At 40.2% G+C, this 21189-nt stretch overlaps 1 protein-coding gene across 2 annotated transcripts in view; it reads left to right on the forward strand.

The window, feature by feature from the left end:
* Positions 1 to 21189, forward strand: part of RELN (reelin) — a 456663-nt gene that overhangs the window by 175819 nt on the left and 259655 nt on the right. For both annotated transcript variants that reach the window (XM_073328520.2, XM_073328521.2), the window contains exon 4: positions 12735 to 12805. In XM_073328520.2, coding sequence (XP_073184621.1) covers positions 12735 to 12805 — 71 coding nt within the window. The remainder of the gene's footprint in view (positions 1 to 12734; positions 12806 to 21189) is intronic.

Below are 21189 nucleotides of genomic sequence, written 5' to 3' on the forward strand. Positions count from 1 at the left end.
TGCTTTCCTTTAGTCAGACTTATGGCAAAATACTCAAAAATACTAGAATGCCTGTAATTGGGGGGCAAGCTTTGTCAAAAATTGTCTCTCATAATCTGTTTACAGAAAACAGAAAAGTAGTTTCTAATCAGTTTATTTACATATGATTGTATAGTAGAGAAAAATCATCTTTATGTTATAGGGATGTTGGGGAGAGGGGATATAAGCACCTATATACAACTTAAATTGTCTGATTTCCACTTCCTTCCTTCCCTCTATTATACTATATATTCACTATTCTATCAAACCTCTCATTTCTGCTCCCATCCCCTCAAAAATAAAATCAACAACCCCATACGTTAAAAGAACGTAATAAAGATTGCAAAATCAAGCACTCATAAATTGGGAAGTATCAGAATTAAGGTTGCCTGTGCAACCTTTATTCTGTCCTCTTCTCTGTATCCATTATGATGCAGTCTTTAATTACATATCACATTGTTTTTTTTTTACTTTAGGACTCTTGCCTCATTCAAGTCTTGATTTAGGAAAGCACTTAAACATGTACTTAAATACATCCGTATTCAAGATAGCACTTGAGCATGTGTGGGATCCCACTGTAACTTTCTACACCAAACCACAGAAAAACTAGAGCCACTAAACAGAAGCTAGAATATATTTAGAATTAGCAAACCTATATATTTTAATTGACCTTACTCTTAGAAATGGCTATACCATTTTTGTTTAAACTTTCCAAACAATTAAACCTGAGGCAGAGATAAAATAGGCAAAATGTCAGCCAAAAAGGTTAAAGTTAGTCAGAGTCAACAACAACTGAAAACTATGGGCTATAATGGAAAGGGTTGGGCAACCTTAACTATATGCTTTAACGACAGTGTTTCGTACACTAACAAACTTTTGTTAGTATTGCAGGTGGAGCAGTAGCTGCACCCATACTTAAAGTTTCCTAGGTATTTCCTTTCTAAGCCTATATTTTCAGTTGCTCATAATTTTCTAAAATCATTACCTAGTGGCCTGACATTTTTATAGGCTTTGTCTTTCTCCAGAGGTGATCTTTGAGTGGACAATTTGAGGAATACTTTTGCCATTTGAGCTAGGCAAAAAAAACCCAACAACCAAATTTCCCCATTTAAAATAAAAGCCCTTTTGAACAACTCCAGTTCCAAAATGGCAGGGGTTGAAAGTTGAAATTAGGCAGGGAAATAGTTGTCATGGAGGAGAAGTACTTTGTAATAGAGTGGTGAAAACTGGATTTGATTTAATTCAGTTATGAAAAATCACACTTTGCAGCTGCACAATAAATATTTATTTGTATCACTATTTTTAATAATGGCTGCCTAACATTCTGAAGAAATATATTTTTGTTACACATCTGTGCATGATAATTTATTCTACACCATTAAAAATGTACTGAAGATTTGTAAGGAATGAGATTGAGGCCCACAGGAACATTGCCCTATTCTCTACACATCTTGTAAATGTGCGCTGAACCATGTACACATTCTAAAATCTACAGATCAGTCCAATGCACAGAAGTGTGCATGGACCAATCCACACTTTAAAAGTGCCTCATATAGAGTATATTTTAAAGATGTCTGTTTTAAAAATGCATGTTTGCATGTGAGTGCACTGAATGAGACAAGGCTCCGTCTGAGCTTGCCCATTCAGGTCATATCTTGTAAGGTATGTAGACTTATGGCCATCTTGTAAAGTGCTCAGTTAATGGGATTTTTTGTTTTTTTGTTTTTGTTTTTGTTTTTTGTCTCAATCACTCGACCAATAGCTCCTTAATCCCAAACACAATGGAGGTATTTGCAAGAGAGACCACCATACTGATGCATATTTTGTTACTGACAACCTAGTCTTGGCTAAAGAAGTCTCTAATGCAGTCTCTCCGTCTCGCCCACACACCCACAACAAGCTTTAAAGGTAGTTAAAAAAAATCAAAGCAACTGAACTGGCAACTGTTTTCTATACTGATTTCTAGGCTTTAAAAAAAAGAGTATGTTTTTCCTCTTTGCAACCGGTAAACACCTTTAGATCCATCCCTAACTATAAAACAACTGTTTTAACTTAACCTTTTATGGTAATAATTTGATTTAAAGTGGAACAGAGGTCTAGACAGATCAAGTCTCTGACATTGGACCATTGTGATTTTTTTCCTACTGAATATATAGAAAACAAAAATATTAATTTATTTGCATATGGGGCCTGATCCAAAGCCCACTGAAGTCAGTGGGAGTCTGTTGTGTTTGGTAAATTGTTAGGGAAGTAGGCTGGAGGGCAGCATATCCCAAGATGATTGAGAGCAGCTTTGGAAGATTTATTACTATTTGTTTGCTGACATGCTGTGCTTAGCTAAGCATTGTGTGAGAAACATATAGCTGTGTTACAACATATATTATGGTTAATTTAACTATCAACAAAATATTTTCATTACTTTCCCAACTCTGTTAGAGATTTGAAAATATCTCCCTTAATGGATCAGTGTGCATTTAAGACTTGATTCCAGTAGAACTCAAGGGTTTTCGGGTACAGCCTGATGAATATTTTTGTGGAAATATTTTTTTTTGCTGAAAAATGCAGATTTGGGTTGACCAAAACAATTCTTGAATTTGGGTGAATTTTAGCAAATTGTTTCAATCACCGAAAATGTAAAAAAAATTGGAAAGAAATGTCAAAATGGTTCATTTCAGCATTTTCAAAACAAAACATTTTGACTTTTCATTACAGAAAGGCATTTCAGAATTTCACTCAATTTAATTTTTAAAAGCTTATAAAACCTCAAAAAAATAAATGAAACACTTCATTTTGGAGGAAAGAAAACATTTTGTTTGATCCAAAGAATTTTTTAAAAACTTTGTTTTGCCAGAAAAATAAAAAAAATCCAAACCTTTTTTTGTTCTTGTTGTATAGCCACCAAAGAGAAAAATCAGTTATTCACAAGGGTCCAATTTTCAGCACTTTGCAGGATCAAGGAAGGCCCCAGTGCAGATATGTAGGAAAGCATGAGCATTATGATGATTCAAGTAACATATCAGATGATTTATTAATGATGAATACATACCTCCCAACATTCCCAGTGGCTAAAGCAGGATGGATCCCGCCCTGCAGGTGAGGGGGGGAGTTGCAGAGAAAGTCTACCCCGTACTCACCCCTCAGAGGTGGCTCCTGTGGCTTCTCTCCCACCAGACTGGCTGGGCTCAGCTCCAATATTCTGAGCATGTGCCAGACTTGAGGAGGGGACAGGAAAGGCCCTCAAGGAGGCAGGGCTGGGAGGAAGGAGCGAATGGGCGAGGGTTGGGACTGGGAGAGGGGCGGGGCTGGGAGCAAGAAGAAGGAGAAGCAGGACACAAATCCTGGAGCAGGGACCTGAGCCCAACCAGCCCTGCAGGACAGGAGCTGCTTCAACCAGGACAGCAGGCTTTGTAGTCAAAGCAGGACAAAAACCCAGGACTGTTGGGAGGTCTGTGAATATGACTCTCTAACTTTGAATACCGCTCAATCATCATTTCCTTAATTTTTCTTCTTTATTAGCGGTAATTTAGATAAAAGAGTGTTGTGTGTAATTATTTCTAAAGCTAATGATTAAAAAGAAATTTACCTGCATAACTAGTGAACATTGGGACATCTCCATATCTCAGTCGTGCGCTCCAGCACACAAACTGGGCAGGGGAGAAAACATAACTGCTTCAGAACATGTAGCTGAGGATTTAGTAGGTGGTGCACGTTCCTCTGCCGCAGTGTTGAACCAATGCCCCAGCATGAGACTAGGGCACACAGTTGCTGAAGATAGCACCTGTCAGATGAGACATAAAAGAACATTCCTATGCTGCTTTCGTAGGAACTGAAAAAGACCTATAAGGTCATTCAGTCAACCTTTCTTAGCACCAATGGTTTTTCATGATAAATCATACGAAAAAGACACAGTCATGGGGGGAGGGAGGGAGACCAAAGTCACAAACTGATATTTAAAATGCCTGAAGTTTATCTTCAAGTAGAAACTGATTAGAACAATTTAAGTAAGTAATAGTTTAAAACCTTTTAACAGTGGTATCCCAGTGCCTTCAGGTTCAGCCCTGCAGCAATGCATAAATGCGAATGTGGAAAAAAACACTGCTGCTTATTCTTCAGAACTGCTTTCCTACCTCAGCCTCTGCCAAAGCAACAAGAGCAGCAGCTCTGCACACATGCCATTTTTACCCTGACAATGGCCAGAAATATCACAGAATCCATTACCTCCCCTTCTCCCACAAAATACCACTAGCCCTAATTATGAAGTTCTAAGTATTCCTTCTCTCTCTTATCTACCATTCAGCACAGGTTGTAACTTGGCAACTCTCAGTGAGCCAATTTCATTTAGATCATCTCTCAGAAATGTGTGGGGTTTTTTTTTTATTTTAAACATGAAAAATCTGGGACCCTATCATTTTTGTCACAAACATACACAGTTAGATATGGTATTCATCTTTGTTTTCTGCTTCAAATTGTTGTGTAGTGCTGGTATGTGATAATTCCATTACTTTGGAGGCAGAAATGATACTTGTATTTCCCTTTAAGGCCCAAATCCTGCAAACATGTGTTAGTAACTTTATTCAAGTGAATGGTGCCCTAAATCTGTACGTTCATACCACTGATGGGATACTCATGCATATAAAGATACTCGTGTGTGGTTGTAGGATTGAGGCCTTAGATTATTCTTGAATTCTTTGGAATTCTTCAGTATATAAATGCCTATTATTTAAATCATTATTAACCTTTTTTTTAAATCCTAGACTAATGCACAACCCCAAATTTAGGGGCTCAGACCTCAGCTGTGCTGGATTTATGCTTGGTGTAGCTGAGGGAGAAGAGTGGGGAAAGGTAGTTCTAAGCCATCATTCTACTCTTTTGTTCCTGGGCAGGGTGGATAAAAAGTCGATGATTTTTTTGAAAAAAAGTGAAAACAATTGGATTTTTATTTAAATGAGATTTTTGATTGTTATGTAAATTATAGATAGTTTAAAAAAAATAAACTGGTTTAAAATAAAATCCGAATTCAATACCAAATCTATTAAGGCCTAAATTTATTAAAATCTCTTAAAACATTTAAGTAAAAAAATTAAAATGCTGACTCCATGAGCCTCTATCAGAAGCTTTAAGTTAAAGGGGCTGCTTTTCTATATAAAGAAAGAATCAGAGGAAAAATATCTAACTTTTAAGGTTAAGCTTTATAAATATGGCACAAAAGGTGGTTTGATCCTGTGGAGAAACCAGCAGCTGTGTTACTGGGTGCAAGAGACTGTCAAAGTCACCACAGACGTAGGGACCCAGCCTCTGACCCCAGGAGGCACCACCATGTATCTCATCAGGGTTATACACTGAGCCCACTTGGCTAGTATCATACTCCTCTTTTAAAGCTTCTCCCTACTGAACTCTGATTGGCTTCGTTCTCAAATTATGAATGTTTATGACTCCACACACTATAGAAACTTTTTTTTCAGCTCATGGAAAAACACTAATCTGTCCAGTAACTATCAGCAATTGTTTCTGGATGGTTCTGGGCACTTCAAGTAAATGGTCTTATTCTCTTTACACATGTACACAGAGATACAAACAAACAGAAATCCATTAATTTCTCATCTGAGTCCCTCTCTATTTCTAAACAAATAACATACTGCAGTGCAAAAGGCATGTGGTTTACACAAGCAGAAATCTTGGGCTGCTGTTAGTTCTTTTGTTTTACTAGGGGTCCAGATGGGATGAGGTGGGGAGTGTGGCAAAGGAGTTCTGTAACAAGGGAGAAGGAGTGCAATGTGCAACCAGAAAGGAGCAACACTGGTGTTAAAGCAGGACACTGTGGGAAGAAGAGACAAAATTCTTGGGCGTGCAGCCTCTAGTGTTGATTTCAGCACCTGTGAACTGGAGACAAATACTAGCATGGGTGCAGATTGTAAAAAAAGACTCTATTTGGGAATATTTAAAAAAAAATATGTGTACCTCTGGGTAAAAAAAGGAACATGTGCCAAATGTTAACAGTGCAACAAAGAGATGCAAAGCCTGGTTGTCAGAATGAAACAGCATTGTGAAAAATTCTTCTCAGAAGGCAATGACTTTGATGATGTTGATGATGATTGATGTGGACAATCTGAACAATCTGGATCAACTTGTTAGTAAACTAATTTTTGCACCATTCTTATGGGCTGCATATCATATCTTTCTATGTATGTAAATGATAAAGCAGTCAACATCAGACTAAAGAGAAATGTAGATAATATGCTGAATATACTGAAACCTATTTCTAAAGCCTTGGACATACTGCAGAAAGATTGCTACTGTGTTGCTGATGCTGTTGAAATTTGGAAGGAACGTCAAGAGATGTTGAAGAAAGAAATGCTCAACAACAAGGTTAAATTGTGGGCAGTAAAGAAGTGGATGGGTCAAGCACTTACTCCACCTCATTTTCTGTGGATATCCTCAACTTGAAATATTAGGGAAGATGCCTAACTGCTGAAGAAGATGGTGCTATGACATGGGTATTTTATAGCTACCCATCAGTCATGCAAGCCATAATAAATTTCAGGGCTGGAGGTGAACTATTAAATCAGTACATTTGTGATGATGATTTAAAGAAAGTCACGCCACTGAACTGGTGGAAATCACTAGCTAAGCACCTGGAACCAAAGTTTGTTGAAGTGCTAAGCTAGCTTTTGAAAGCAGTAGCCTCTTCTGCAGGCACAGAAAGAAGATTTTCTTCATTTGGACTAATTCATTCAAAGATGAGAAATCAATTGGGAGTTGAAAAAGGAGGAAAAGTTGTCTCTCTCTCTTCCAGTCTATAAATAAAAACATGGAGGGAAAGGATGAAATCTACTAGTTTTAAAAATTGAGGGACAGCCTAAGTAACTTAGGAGACTGTTGTCTCATTTTCGAGACACTTAGATGAATAGGAAGTAAATCTCTAGTCACTTTTACTTAGGCATATTTGAAAATTTTCCCTAGCTGACCCAAACTAATCAGTTTAATTCACTGAATACAGTTAATCCCTCTTGTTCCTTTAATAAATCATATAGTTTTAAATGTAAATCATGTTTTGATAAAAGACATTTCTGTATCCAAAATATTTAGGGTTGTTCAGTTTAATAAAAATAAATTTCGTATGCTGCTTTTTGTGTGTTTAATTAAATTCCAGTTACCATCCTAATGCAGTTTGACACAAATCATGAGCAAAAAGTTAATTATCTAGTAAATAAGCAATATAACATTCACCATTTTCCAACATACTAAAAATGTACAATTAATGAGAAGCTGAAAATATTAAGCTTATAATTGCTCAAATAAATATATATAGTTATACTTTACCCTCCTGGGTAGCAAAAAGGTATACTAAATCTAGTGTAAACGCTTTATTTTGTTGTAAGTCAACATGTTTTAATGGTTATAACCAATGAGAATGCACCTTTCTTTAGAAAACAACTAAAGTACACACAGAAAAGTTGATTAAAATCAATTATTTAAATCAAGGTTTTCCATTTGGTGATTTAAATCAGTCAACCCTGATCCTGGTCCAGTCAGGGCCCAAAACAACCTCTGGCATAATTTAGAACAACCTAAGGGCTGCTCTAAATTATGCCACTTGCCATAGTCTTAGAGGAATTGTTGTGCTGGCTGAGGGTCAATTAAAGTACCATACACTCTGGAAACCCCCTCCTATACCTTCTTGATAAAATGCCGGAGTTCGTGGTGGATAATCAGCTGAACATGAGCTCCCAGTGTGACACTGTGGCCAAAAGAGCAAGTGTGATCTTGGGATGCATAAATAGGGAACAGAAGAACAGAAGAATGGCCACACTGGGTCAGACCAATCTACCCCAGTATTGTGTCTTCTGACAGTGGCCAATCCCAGATGCTTTGTAGGGAATGAACAAGAAAGGGGAATTATCAAGTGATCCATACTCTGTGACTCACTCCCAGCCAGGGCCGTCTCTACCGTTTTTGCCGCCCCAAGCAGTGAGAAAACCTGTCGTCACCGAATTACTGCTGCGGACAGCAGGAGAGAGAGAGGCTGCCGCCAAATTGCCACCGTGGACAGCGGAACGGAGAAGCTGACCCCGAATTGCCACCGCTGTGGAAACTCTTCCGCCCCTTTCTGACTGCTTGGAATGCTGGTGCCTGGAGCCGGCCCAGCTCCCAGCATCTGGCAGTCAGAGGCTTATGGACACCCAGAGCCTTCACAGCATCCCCTGGCAACAAGTTCCACAGATTGACTGTGTGTTGTGTGAAGAAGTACTTGCTTTTGTTTGTTTTAAACGTGCTGCCTATTAAATTCACTGGGTGTCCCAGGTTCTTGTGTTATGTGAAAGGGTAAATAAAATTTTCTTATTCACTTTCTCCACACCAGTCATGATTTATTAGATATCTATCAGATTCCCACTCAGTCATCTCTTTTCAAAGCTGAAAAGTCCCAATCTTTTTAATCTCTCCTCATATGGCAGATGCGTCATACCCCTAATAATTTTTGTTGCCTTTTCTGAACCTTTTCCAATTCCAATATATCTTTTTTGAGGTGGGGCAACCACATCTGCATGCAGTGTTTAAGATGTGGGCATACGATAGATTTATATAGAGGTAATATGATATTTTCTGTCTTATCTATCCCTTTCTTAATGGTTCCCAAGATTCTGTTCACTTTTTTGATTGCTGCTGCACATTGAGTGGACGTTTTCAGAGAACTATCCACAATGACTCCCAGATCTCTTTCTTGAATGGGAACCGCTAATATAGATTGTCTCATTTGTATGTATAGTTAGGATTATGTTTTTCAATATGCATTACTTTGCATTTATCAACATTGAGTTTTATCTGCCATTTTGTTACCCAGTCAACCAGTTTTGTGAGATCCCTTTGTAACTCTTCACCGTATACCTGAGACTTAACTATCTTGAATTGTTTTGTATCATCTGCAAATTTTGTCATCTCACTATTTACCCCCTTTTTCAGATCATTTATGAATATGTTGACTAGGACTGGACCCAGTACAGACCCTTGGGGGACACCACTATTTATCTCTCTCCATTCTGAAAACTGACCATTTATTCCTGCCCTTTGTTTCCTATCTTTTAACAGGTTACCAATCCATGAGAGGACCTTCCCTCTTATCCCATGAATGCTCACTTTGCTTAATAGCCTTTGGTGTGGGACCTTCTCAAAGGCTTTCTGAAAATCTACCCCAGAATGTTCCCGAGTGGTTCTGTTACCCCTTTTGAGCTGTGCACTTAGCCAATTTTCAGGGTCTTGTGGGTTGTTTCCATTAAGGAAAGAAATAAATGATGGAGTCAGGTATTTCTTTGGTGCAATCCTGTTTATTTACAAAGAATATAGATAAAGTCCTGTTTCCCTGAACACAGTAAGAATCAAACAATAGGAGACAGTTTCTTTGCTCACAGTTTCAAGATTCATTTAGCCAATGTGCTACCCAAAAAGTCTCTTAGCTTTTTCATAGGGAGATACTACTAGTTTTCCTTTGGCAGTCTCTTGGGCTTCCTTGCTGTTTTCTCTGTCAGCGGCTTCTCTCTGTCTCACACTCATATGCATCCATCACTACTGCCAGTACCCAGCCTCCTGCGTTTGCATTCAAATGTCAGGAAAAATCCCTCAAACTGGATAGCTGAACGCCTACTCCAACCTTGCCGTGTGCCTGTGTTTTGGCTGGCATCTCCTATTGTTTCAATTACCTGATCCTTAAAGGAGTTGAATTATGTTTTAAATTTATCCTGAATGAAGGCAGCTGTTGTGCCCACCAGCTTCACAGAGGTTTCACCCAACCCCCAACATGACAATTTCCATTCTAGAGGGTCTGTGAAGAGGCCTCTCCATGTGTTGGTTTGATTGAGGAACAGAATCAAGAGGGAAAATGTCTGCCGCACTTCTGTTGTGGCATTTTCCTATGCGTGCACAGGAGCACAAGGAGCCTGGTTTTGTCACATGTACAACACATAACTATATATATATATCTATATATATACATGTCAAACATCTTTATTTTGGATTTCTAGTAACAACTGGCTTTGGAATGTTCTGGTATTTCGTCTATTGACTACATTCACTATATCTAGTCCTTTCAAGAAGGCTGACCAATTGCTCCTATGGATTGCAAAGCATATGTTCTCCAATTTGGAGAATATTTTTTTTTGGTACTATTCTAACCTATGTACCCGTTTTTCACTGTGAGGGTAAGTGTGTAAATATAATAGAAATAATAAATAATCTCCCTGAATATTCATAAACTCAGAACTGTGAGCACTTAAAAACAATGTGTGAGTTCTGTACCCAAGATGGTGCTTTAAGAATTTTGAAAGCTTGCTATATTTTAGCTCAAGTTTTTTAAAGGAGTCTGTAAAGTTTTCAGAATTCTTTGCTGTCTTCATGTGCCAAAATAATGTATTTCTTCCTCTTCTTCTCCTTCTTTTCTTTTATACTATATGGCCACTGGGTCACAATAGCACAGACAGCATGTGCTAATAAAGAAATGTTATATAAGTTATGCCATATTTCACACAACTGTAAAAAGTGTTTGAAATCCTAAAAGAGTGTGAAGATTTCTTGGGATTTATTTTTTCATTGCATTTGCATTTTACAAATGTGTTGTACAGCTCACACTTATTGTTCTAGACACTGCAGGAAGACAGACAAGACATCAGGAATGTGGTTTCATTAAGCTGCAGCTTTATTAACACATCTGGGAACTATCCAGCAATAACTCTCATCCAGTGCAGATCATCCCTTTTTGTAGTCTGTTCCACCTGGTGAAGGGCTGCTCTCAGCCCCCCATCCCATTAGCCTGGTCCTAGTACCAGTGCTGGGACCCCACCACTCTCCTCTCATTAAGGGCTAAAGGGGATGGAAAAGGGGGTTTTCTCCTTACTGTACCAGATATTAGGAGCCCCAACCCCATTCCCCACCTTCTTTAGGTGATGCCTTCTCCTAATCCACTTCCAGTTCTGGTTTATCAGGGAATTGGACCCCCTACTGAACAATTAACTGCATTGGGCACCTGACAAGTTGTGACAAAATGAATTTTACAACCTAAGCTACCCATTGGCTCCCTGGGCTGCTAAGAGGAAGATGAAAAAATGTACTCGGCTTGACCAGTTTGGTAGTGAAGGAAACACTCCTTCCCAGTCCCCAAAAGCCAACCAGCAGGAAGCCCACAGCAAGGCCCGAAAACTCAGCCCTGCTCTAATTCAAAGGGAAGAAATGCTGGGGGGGGGGCTTTTCTTCCCAGCACAGAATGGTGCAGTAGGGCAGGGGGAAGGGTTTATAATTGGTGCCTGGGAGCCAATAGGTTTATGCTGCACTCTTCTGTCCAACCAATCAGAATCAGCCACATAGCTCCCCGCTTACCTTCCTCCAGCCCATAAGGAGAGAAGGGAGGATGCATTCCTTAAAGGAGCCAAGGATTTTCTTTCCCCAGGTGGTCTAGACAAAGACACTGAGGGTGCTACTCTGTTTTTCTAATGATCAAACACTGATGACTACTAACTAGTTTGCCTTTTTAGTGATCAAATACTGTGGCCAATCCTCTTCAAAACTTGATGAAAACAATTTAGTCTATTATTAAATTTAGTTTTTTAAATTCTATTGATCAGTTCACTTCATAAACGTGCCATTGTAACTAAGCTGGACAGAATGAAATGCATTTGTCCTAAATACAATATGTATTGCTTTTATGTGGAAAAAGTACATTTTATACATTATTTTTCAAAACAAATAAAATTATACATTATAGCCCCAATTCTGCAAACTGGTCCTTGCAGATGAGAGCTGGAGTTCCAGCCCAAGCCCCAATGTGTACACAGCTATATTTAGCACACTAGCAGGAGCCCCACTAGCACGTCTGTGGACCCAGGCTGGGAAGTTCAAACACAGATGCAGTGTAGACATGCCCTCTGAACCCATTATCAAAATTAGCTAGAGTTTTTCCATTAAAGTCAATGAGAGCATGATGTAGCCCCAGGTTTGCAACACTGATATAAAATCCCTAATATCAGCAACTTATATGGATATTTTCCTATTATATCTACTGAGATGACAAGCTTGATACGCATGTGTAACTCTAGTTAGTGTCAATGGGACTTACATGCATGATCAAAAGGCAAATTAAAGCTCCTGAGGAACGAGTTTTTTCACTGATGGACATCAGTACTATGGCAACTTTCGGTGGGCTTTGCCTTGTGAACCCACTGCATCCAAAAGACTGAATTTTACATTTATTCCTTTTTGTTCTGGCAGATACATTACTTTTGAGAGTAGTGCAAATAAATGTCACTTTCTCCAGAACTAATATCACTGTTGCTCGCTGGATCAGCTGATAGGGATTTTACAGGGGCTGCTTTGTGAACATCTCTCCTGTGTTCCTCTTACCTTCCACAACAGCCTTTCTCAGGCAAAGCACATCAATTTTGTAACATGCTTAGTCTTATCCAGGTGGTGACCTAAAATCTGATGTCCTCTGCTGAGTTCTGTGCTGGTGAATAGCATATCATGGTGTCTTTTTACTAGTAAATGAATCATTTTGGTTCAGGTAAAGCAAAGTAAAGTAAATAAAATTAAGTAAAGCAAAATAAAAATAAACAAGTTATTCTTCCAAAAACAGGACTGGGGAAGAGAAAAAAAACAGAAACTCATCTTTCATTTGACTGTCCATTTATGTAAATAAGTTTGCCACATTATTTATTGTTGTCTCTTTATATTTCCAGGGCTACAGCTACTCATAGAGGCCAAGTTATATTCAAGGATGCCTTAGCACAGCAGTTGTGTGAACAGGGAGGTGAGAACTACTGCATTTTAAAATTTAATGCCAAATGTACTTTCTACATTTTTATTCATATCAGTTTAATTTATCATGGAACGAGGCTATTTTATTGATCAGAGAAAATCTGGAGTTAGGATCTTTTTATATCCTCAAGTCAGTTGCCCTTTTACATTTGCACCCTCTAATGAGTGATCGGGATTTCATATGTAGGTCCCATTTGTTAAACAAGAAGGAACATACAAAAATTAAAATAAATTATATTCTAAAATACTCTGAAACTTTTTAAACATGCTAACCTCTATTTTTTGTCAGAAATACAGGTTGAATAACTATGAATGTATTAACTGTAAAAAAAATGCAATAGGCCTACAGCTAAAGTTTCATTTACCATTGATCTGGATGGTATTTTGTAGAGAACCTGCAAAATTTTCCCATTTTGCAAAAGTAGGTCATCAGATTTCTGCTAGTCATCTACAACATTTGATCATTTTTAAAGCAAAACAGGAGTGTTTGAAGTATACTAACTTCTTCAAAAATCAAATTGTTGCTACAGCTTATCATATAAATCCTTTTGATGAATGATCTGAAAATAAATCTTATATTGCGAAAGTATGTCTACAAACAGGACATACTACACTGAACACCCTTCATTAAAACACTTGGTGCTGAAGTGGATATTCAACACTTATGGTGGAAAAGCAAAGGAATTTCTGCATTTACACTGACTCAGAGTTTTATGCATACAGTGCCAACAATCCCATTTACATGCTAGAAGAGACAGTGGAACACTGGCCAAAAAGTAGGTCTGTGGTCAATCCAGAAGAAATATTCCAAAATCAGAGATGCATCATGCAGATTCATAAATGAGGGGAAATCCCACAAGATAAGCCCCTTTAAGCATCAGACAGAACTGCAGATATTTTTGATGAGTTTGGGAATGTTTTTATGTTCAGCTTTTTATAGGAAGATGCAGCTGAATATTTGATCAAGAGAATGAAACAAACAGAACTGAGTTGTGAGTGGTAGAGTTATGTAGAGCCTTGAAGGTGAGGACAAGAAGCTTTAATTTGATGGGGGGTGGAAATTGGGAAGCAACTAGAGGGATTCAAAGAGGATTGTCAGAATGATGAGCTGGGAAAATGGTATTAGCAGCTGTGTTTTGAATGAACTAGAAGAACATGATTGGAGATGTTGGAGAAGCCATAAAGAATTTATGGTTAATATTGTTATTATTGTAACACCTAGGAGCCCTAGTCATGATCCAGAAGCCTGTTATGCTAGGTGCTGTACAAAGATTACAGTGATCAAGATGGGAGATGGTGAAAGCGTGGATCAGTGTTTTCACTATGTGAACAGAAAGGAAAGGTTGGATTTTGGAAATGTGGGGAAGAATTGACAAGTTCTAGACATGGCCTTCATGTGCAGGGCAAGAGAGAGGGGGACTTGCAGGAAGCTGGGAAGATGGTATTGCTGTGAACAGTGACGGAATTTCAAGAGTGTAGCACTGGAGTACAGTTCTGGATATGTTAAGTTTGCGCTGACAGTGCAACTCCTAGTTGAAGACTCAGAGACATGGGCTGAGAGATGAGATTGGATGGTGTCACCGGGCCTTGCTTCTCCCCAGCTCCAAAGCATTTGCCATCACACCCCGGCTTTTGCGGGAGGTTTATTTCTTTAACAGAAGTTAGCCAAAAAACCAGAAAACTGTCTTAACTCAGTCCTTAGTCTCAGGGGTCTCTGGCACGCCTACTCCTGGCAGTTTCCTACTCACCATCAGCTCTGCATCCTCCTTGGAGCAACCATCCAAAAGCTGCTTCCCTGAGCCCCTTGCTACCAGGACCCACCATAGGAGCTAACTCCACTCTGGTGTGGCTTTCCCTCCCCAGGTCACAGCTTATGTAAGTCAATCTTCAACTCCCCACTAGCAGGCCTTTATAGGCCCAGGTGTAGCCCAGCCCTCTTAATTAGCTGAATTGGTCTCACCTTCTGTGGTCTAGGGGAGCTGAGCTTAATCTATCCATGGGGACCAACTACCCTGTGACCAATGGGTGGAAACCAGTCAGAAGTTGAAAGGTAGACTTGAAGAGCCAATAACATAAGGATGGCAATCAAAGCTGTGTGAGCAGATGAGATCCTCAAAGAAAGAGTGACAATACTATGTAGAGCAAGTCAAAGACAAAGCCCTGCAAGAACCACATGAAGAGTAGGAGAGGGAATGAGGAGCCACTAAAAGTGATGCTAAAGAAATGACTGAAGAGGTAGGAGAGCGAGGAGAGATCAGCATAATGAAAGCTAAGGAATGACAAGTTGTTGAGAAAGAGCATATGACTGGCAGCAGCAGGGTAGTCTAGGAGAATATGGTCAAAACAATGAGATTTGTCTATGCTGTCAGAGACTTTGGTCAGAGGAGCTGCAGTGGACAGATGCCAATGTGTACTGACTTTAACAGTGGTTTCCCAGGATTCTTTCGCAGTAATATTGTTAGCAAGGAATTTTATTTCTTTCATTCTATATTGCTGCAATCTTGTGTGAAGTCTGAGACTTAATGATAATCTGAAAAGTGTGTGGTGCCTTACAAAATGATCAGTTGTTATACTGCTCAAAGTCCTCTGAATTCATGGCAATAAAGGGGTCAGCTGTTAGTTGAGTCTGGGAGTTGTATGTTAGGTGCACAGAATAAAAGATCTGAAGCTGCAGCACCTCTGCTGGTTCATCTGCCTCTCAAATCTGAAACTCTGTCATCTGCTGCCAGATGGTTGCCAGATATCAGTACCCTTTTTCAGCATTCCTGAGATGGCTTCAGGCATTTTCTGCTTCATCCCAGTCTCTCCTCATATCCTCACAGCCATTGAGTTTTCCATCATGTCTAGGTTAACCCTCCCACTGCTTTTTCTCCCCATTACATTTACACGGTCTTTTTACTGATCAACTCAAATCTTGCACATTGGTCTTGTATCGCACACGGCCCTGGAGCTCCATTCTTCCAAACACTTCCTGCCACCTTGATAGCTCTACAACAGTAAAAGTAATTAACCATTGGAACAATTGACTCAGGGCTGTGGTGGATTCTCTATCACTGGCAATTTTAAAGCAAGATTGGATGTTTTTCTAAAAGATATGCTGGCATTGTAACAGGAATTATTTCTGGGAAGTTTTATGGGGTGTTATGAAGGGGTCTACTCCCCACAGACACTGCCAAGTGGTCGGGGAGAGTGTGAAAGATGCTTTTCTGTTTTAGCATCCCCCATTGATAGCCGCTCTTGCCCTGCAGTGGTCTGTCCACTTCTGTGACTCAGCCCTCCAACTGGGCCACAAGTTGTATCCACCGCTTCCTGGTTATGAAAAGAGTCCAACAAATTTTAGTTCTGCAGTCCAGCAAGAGGCTTCAGGCTTCACCTGGCCAAAGTCTCAGAGTCAGGATTCTCTGGGATATGGGGACTTCCTAGTCCTGAGATTCTAGTATCAGGGATAAGCTTTTTGCCTCCAGCCTCATCAGTGGGTGGGTAGGGGAACCCAGTCCCACCTCTCCACCGGGTTCCAATCCAGGGCCCCAAAATAGGCAGCTGAGTCCTGAACCCTGGAGTGCTATGTGACTGCCTCCCTGGATCACTTCCTACCAGCCTTCCCACACAAGAGAGAAAATTAACGACATGTAAACAAAATAAATCAAAGAAGTCTCCAGCCTAGCAAATATTCAGAGTCCTTTTCCCTCAGCAAGTTGGGTAGAGCATCAGTAGTCAGGGACCCCAGCAGCTGGGCCTGTCACACTGCTCCTTTTGCAAAGCTTCAGGGTGTAGATCTGCTCACCTTCACTTGCTGCCTGCAAGTGAGCTACTCTACTCCTCCTTTAAGCTTCTCCTGCATGCATTGCTGGTGTGGTGGGGTGGAATTGGTCGGGACTAGAGTAGCTCCTTATCCCCTTCCTCTCCAGTGAGGGATTTGGGCACTCTATCACACCTGTTATACAGGAGGTCAGAATAGTTCACAATGGTCCCTTCTAGGTTTAGTATTTATAACTCTATGAAGCAGCATGTCTCCCTCAACCGTGGCTCTTCCAGTTAAATTCTTTGTGTGCACTTTTTCTTAACAGTATGTGGCAATCATGGAGTCATTTGGAAAACTTCCCTGAAAAAATTACTAGCTTCACTTGTAGACAGAGAGAGAACATTTTTAGTGTGGGTCCAGAAAATGTAACTACAAATAATTGGATGATATTAACACAGGAAAAAAATAGGTTGAATCTCAGCAAAATCTTCCTGAGATTGAGAGCTGTTAGAGACTGTGGAGCAGTTTCCCAAGAGAAGAGGCAGAAGAACATACACTTGGGTTATTTTCCTGAAAGTTTCTCTCTGTCTTTCTCCTAGAGTTTCTTCAACCATTTCTTCCTTATTGAGTTTGTTGTCTCTGGAGCCCAACCATGGTATGAAGCTGAATGCCTCCATGCTGGCTCTTACCTCCTGTTTGCAGCCATTTCATTTGCTTTCTCTATCCTCACTCAGACCCCTCCCAGTTTTGTTTATTTCCTCAACAACTGTTTTCTTAACCAGTAAAATCTCCTTAGGAATTGGTTAGCATGGTTTAGCACTCACTGCTTCTCTCCCCAACCCCCTCCCCTTTCTGCCATTTTTCACTGTCTCTGCAAAGGACAGTGATAGCTTTGTTTTCATTTTCTTCTATGGGCAGTTTGAATTCTTCCTTTATTCTTTCAATCCATCCCATAGTATTATAACTGCAACTGTAAATACAGTATGTCAGTATGTTTTTAAAATATATATTTATGTATTAATAAGGCCATGTCTGCACTACTGGCTAAATCGGCACTGCTGCAATCGATGCAGAGGTGTCAATTTAGCGGGTCTGGTGAAGACATGCTAAGTCAATGGAAGAGCACTCTCCCATAAATGTCTGTACTCCACCTCTTTGAGAGGCAGAAGCTATGTCATAGAATCATAGAATATCAGGGTTGGAAGGGACCTCAGGAGGTCATCTAGTCCAACCCCCTGCTCAAAGCAGGACTAATCCCCAACTAAATCATCCCAGCCAGGGCTTTGTCAAGCCTGACCTTAAAAACTTCGAAGGAAGGAGATTCTACCACCTCCCTAGGTAACCCATTCCCATGTTTCACCACCCTCCTAGTGAAAAAGTTTTTCCTAATATCCAACCTAAACCTCCCCCACTTCAACTTGAGACCAGTACTCCTCGTTCTGTCATCTGCTACCACTGAGAACAGCCTAGATCCATCCTCTTTGGAACCCCTTTCAGGTAGTTGAAAGCAGCTATCAAATCCCCCCTCATTCTTCTCTTCTGCAGACTAAATAATCCCAGTTCCCTCAGCCTCTCCTCGTAAGTCATGTGTTCCAGCCCCCTAATCATTTTTGTTGCTCTCTGCTGGACTCTTTCCAATTTTTCCACATCCTTCTTGTAGTGTGGGGCCCAAAACTGGACACAGTACTCCAGAGGAGGCCTCACCAATGTTGAATAGAGGGGAACGATCACCTCCCTCGATCTGCTGGCAGTGCCTCTACTTATACATCCCAAAATGCCATTGGCCTTCTTGGCAGCAAGGGCACACTGCTGACTCATATCCAGCTTCTTGTCCACTGTAACCCCTTGGTCCTTTTCTGCAGAACTGCTGCCTAGCCACTCGGTCCTTAGTCTGTAGCAGTGCATGGGATTCTTCCATCCTAAGTGCAGGACTCTACACTTGTCCTTGTTGAACCTCATCAGATTTCTTTTGGCCCAATCCTCTAATTTGTCTAGGTCACTCTGGACCCTATCCCTACCCTCCAGCGTATCTACCTCTCCCCCCAGTTTAGTGTCATCTGCAGACTTGCTGAGGGTGCAATCCACGCCATCCTCCAGATCATTAATGAGTGTCTCCCGTTGGCATAGCATGGTGTACACACTGCTGTGAGTCGACTTAAGTTACATTGACTTAAGTTACTTAACTTACGTAACTGAAGTAGCATAACTTAGATCGACTTACAGTGTTAGTGTAGACCAGCCCTTCGATATACTTGTGGGACAGATTGGCAAATGGATCTAAATGGGTTTCATGTCCCCCGTCTGTCCCAAAATATTACTATGTTAAAGGGCTATAATGAAAGTAATGCAACAAAATTATTTAGACATAAGCTATAGTACATTAAGCAGAGAGAAATAAGACCATAGGGCAATTTTGTGGATTTGCTACAGGACTGCTTTTTAAAAAGTAAATTCAGTAGACATGTTACTTGACTTGGTACTTAATAGAACAGAGGATATAAAGGAAGACAAAAAAGTAGGGGAGAATATCTGAGAAACAGTAATCATTATGTCTGTTCTCCTTGAATAAGCATTGGTAATCCTAATATATTTAATAGGGATTTATGTTTGTGCAATGAAGAGAGAGAACAGACTCTTTCTTTATTTGTTAGGTTTTTTTAAAAAAAAGTTTGAAGAATAAAAAAGTATTAAGGGAAGTTCTCCACTGACATTAAACAAAATACACACTGAAAATAAGGGGAAATATGATACCATAAGGAAAGAACACAGAAGAAATTTAGGGTAGTCACTTATTAATTGTATGTGTGTTTCAGCTTATAATACATATTTTAAGAATACAGAATGATCTGTGTGAACCAATGTAAGCTTTAGTGTTTGAGTCTTATTAAAGCTTGAAGAAGAAGAATGGAGATATACAAATTTATTGCCAAAATTCAAAGGAGTGTAAATGTCAACACATGCATAAAGAAACAAATGAATGTATATCAAGAAAACTAAATCATATAATATAATCAATAAGAAAATGAATAATATATAAGCAAAAAGACAGAAAAGTAAGGTGATTGTAGGTTCACATTGGGACAAGTAAGAAAGTTACTGATAAATGAGGTTCTTATCCTTGAAGACTTACATTAATGGTTCACTTTAGTAGCCAAAAGAAGTGGGAGAGAAGATTGGTTCACACGTTTCCTTGATTAGGGTGGAGTAAAACTAATACATTAATAAACACTTACTGAAGCAAAATCACGCTGGCAAAGCATCAGACCTGCTGAATTACATTACATAGCTCTAGAGGGGGTAGGATAGAATAGAAATAGTAAAGCTTTTGGTAAAGATAGCTAATAGTATAGTACTCTGGAATAAGGAGAGTATCAGTGGTTAGAGGGGTGGCTAATGTAGTTTCAGCTAACTAGAGAAGTGTCATAGGTAAGGCTATATTTTAGTCAGGGGTATTTTTTAGTAAAAGTCATGGACAGGTCACAGGCAGTAAACAAAAATTCACAGCCTATGATCTGTCAATGACTTGTACTATATACTCCTGATTAAATTTTGAGGTAGGGAGGTGGCCCGTGGGTGCTTGGGGGGGGCAGCCCAGGGGATGCAGCAGGTTCTGGGGGGGAATGGAGGTTGGCGGGGCTGGCAGGCTCCCTACCAGAGTCCGAGCCTCCCCGGAAGTGTTGACATCCCTAAGCTCCTAGGTGGAGGCGCAGCCAGGCAGCTCTGTGCGCTGCCTCCACCCCAAGTGCCAGCTCTGCAGCTCCCATTGGCCAGGAACTGCAATCAATGGGAGTTGCAGGGACAGTGCCTGCAGGCGGAGGCAGCATGCAGAACCCCCTGGTTGCACCTCCACCAAGGAGCCAAGCTGCTTCCAGGGAGCCCCCTGAGGTAAGCAGCACTCAGAGCCCTCACTCCTTCCCACGCCCCAACCCCCAGCCCTGAGCCCCCCACCCAAACTCCTGCTGCTGCTGGGTAAGGGGGGAAACTGCCTGAGCTGCTCAGGTGGCCCCTGGGCCAGCCACACCAGCCACTGCAGAAGTCACAGTGATCACAGAAAGTCATGGAATGGAGTGATTTCCGTGACCTGCATGACAAACTCGCAGCCGTATTCATAGGACCATAGAAATTAGAGATGGAAACAGATTATTCCCTGCCAGTGCAGAATTGTCCCTTTGATGCATCATTTCTAGCGCTTGTCCGGTCTAGTGTTAAATGTCACACGTTATGGGGTTTCCACTAATTCCTTAAGGAGACTACTCCACAGTCTTACAGATATCACTGCAGGGAAGTTTATCCTGAGATTCAGCCCAAATTCTCATTTCTCTATTTTCTTCCAGTCACTTTCTACAATATTTATGCAACATGGGCTTGATAGGCTGATTTTTTCATGCATTGAAACATAAATTGGAGACTTTTCTAGGCATACTTTGAACAACAAATTAAAAACAGAATATAGGCTCCAAGGCTTGACCACGATAGTATTTTATAAAACTACGCAGAGGGCTTGAGTTCAGAAACGACACAGAGTTCCTTGACTTGTGTGTCCATGTGAGTAAAGCAATCCTACGGCAACATACTCTGGAGAGAAAGGTTCAACCTCAGTGTTTCAATAGTTGTTTATAGTAAATAGAAAGTAT

The sequence above is a fragment of the Lepidochelys kempii genome, chromosome 1 (genome assembly GCF_965140285.1).
Source record: "Lepidochelys kempii isolate rLepKem1 chromosome 1, rLepKem1.hap1, whole genome shotgun sequence".
Classification (NCBI taxonomy): domain Eukaryota; kingdom Metazoa; phylum Chordata; order Testudines; family Cheloniidae; genus Lepidochelys; species Lepidochelys kempii.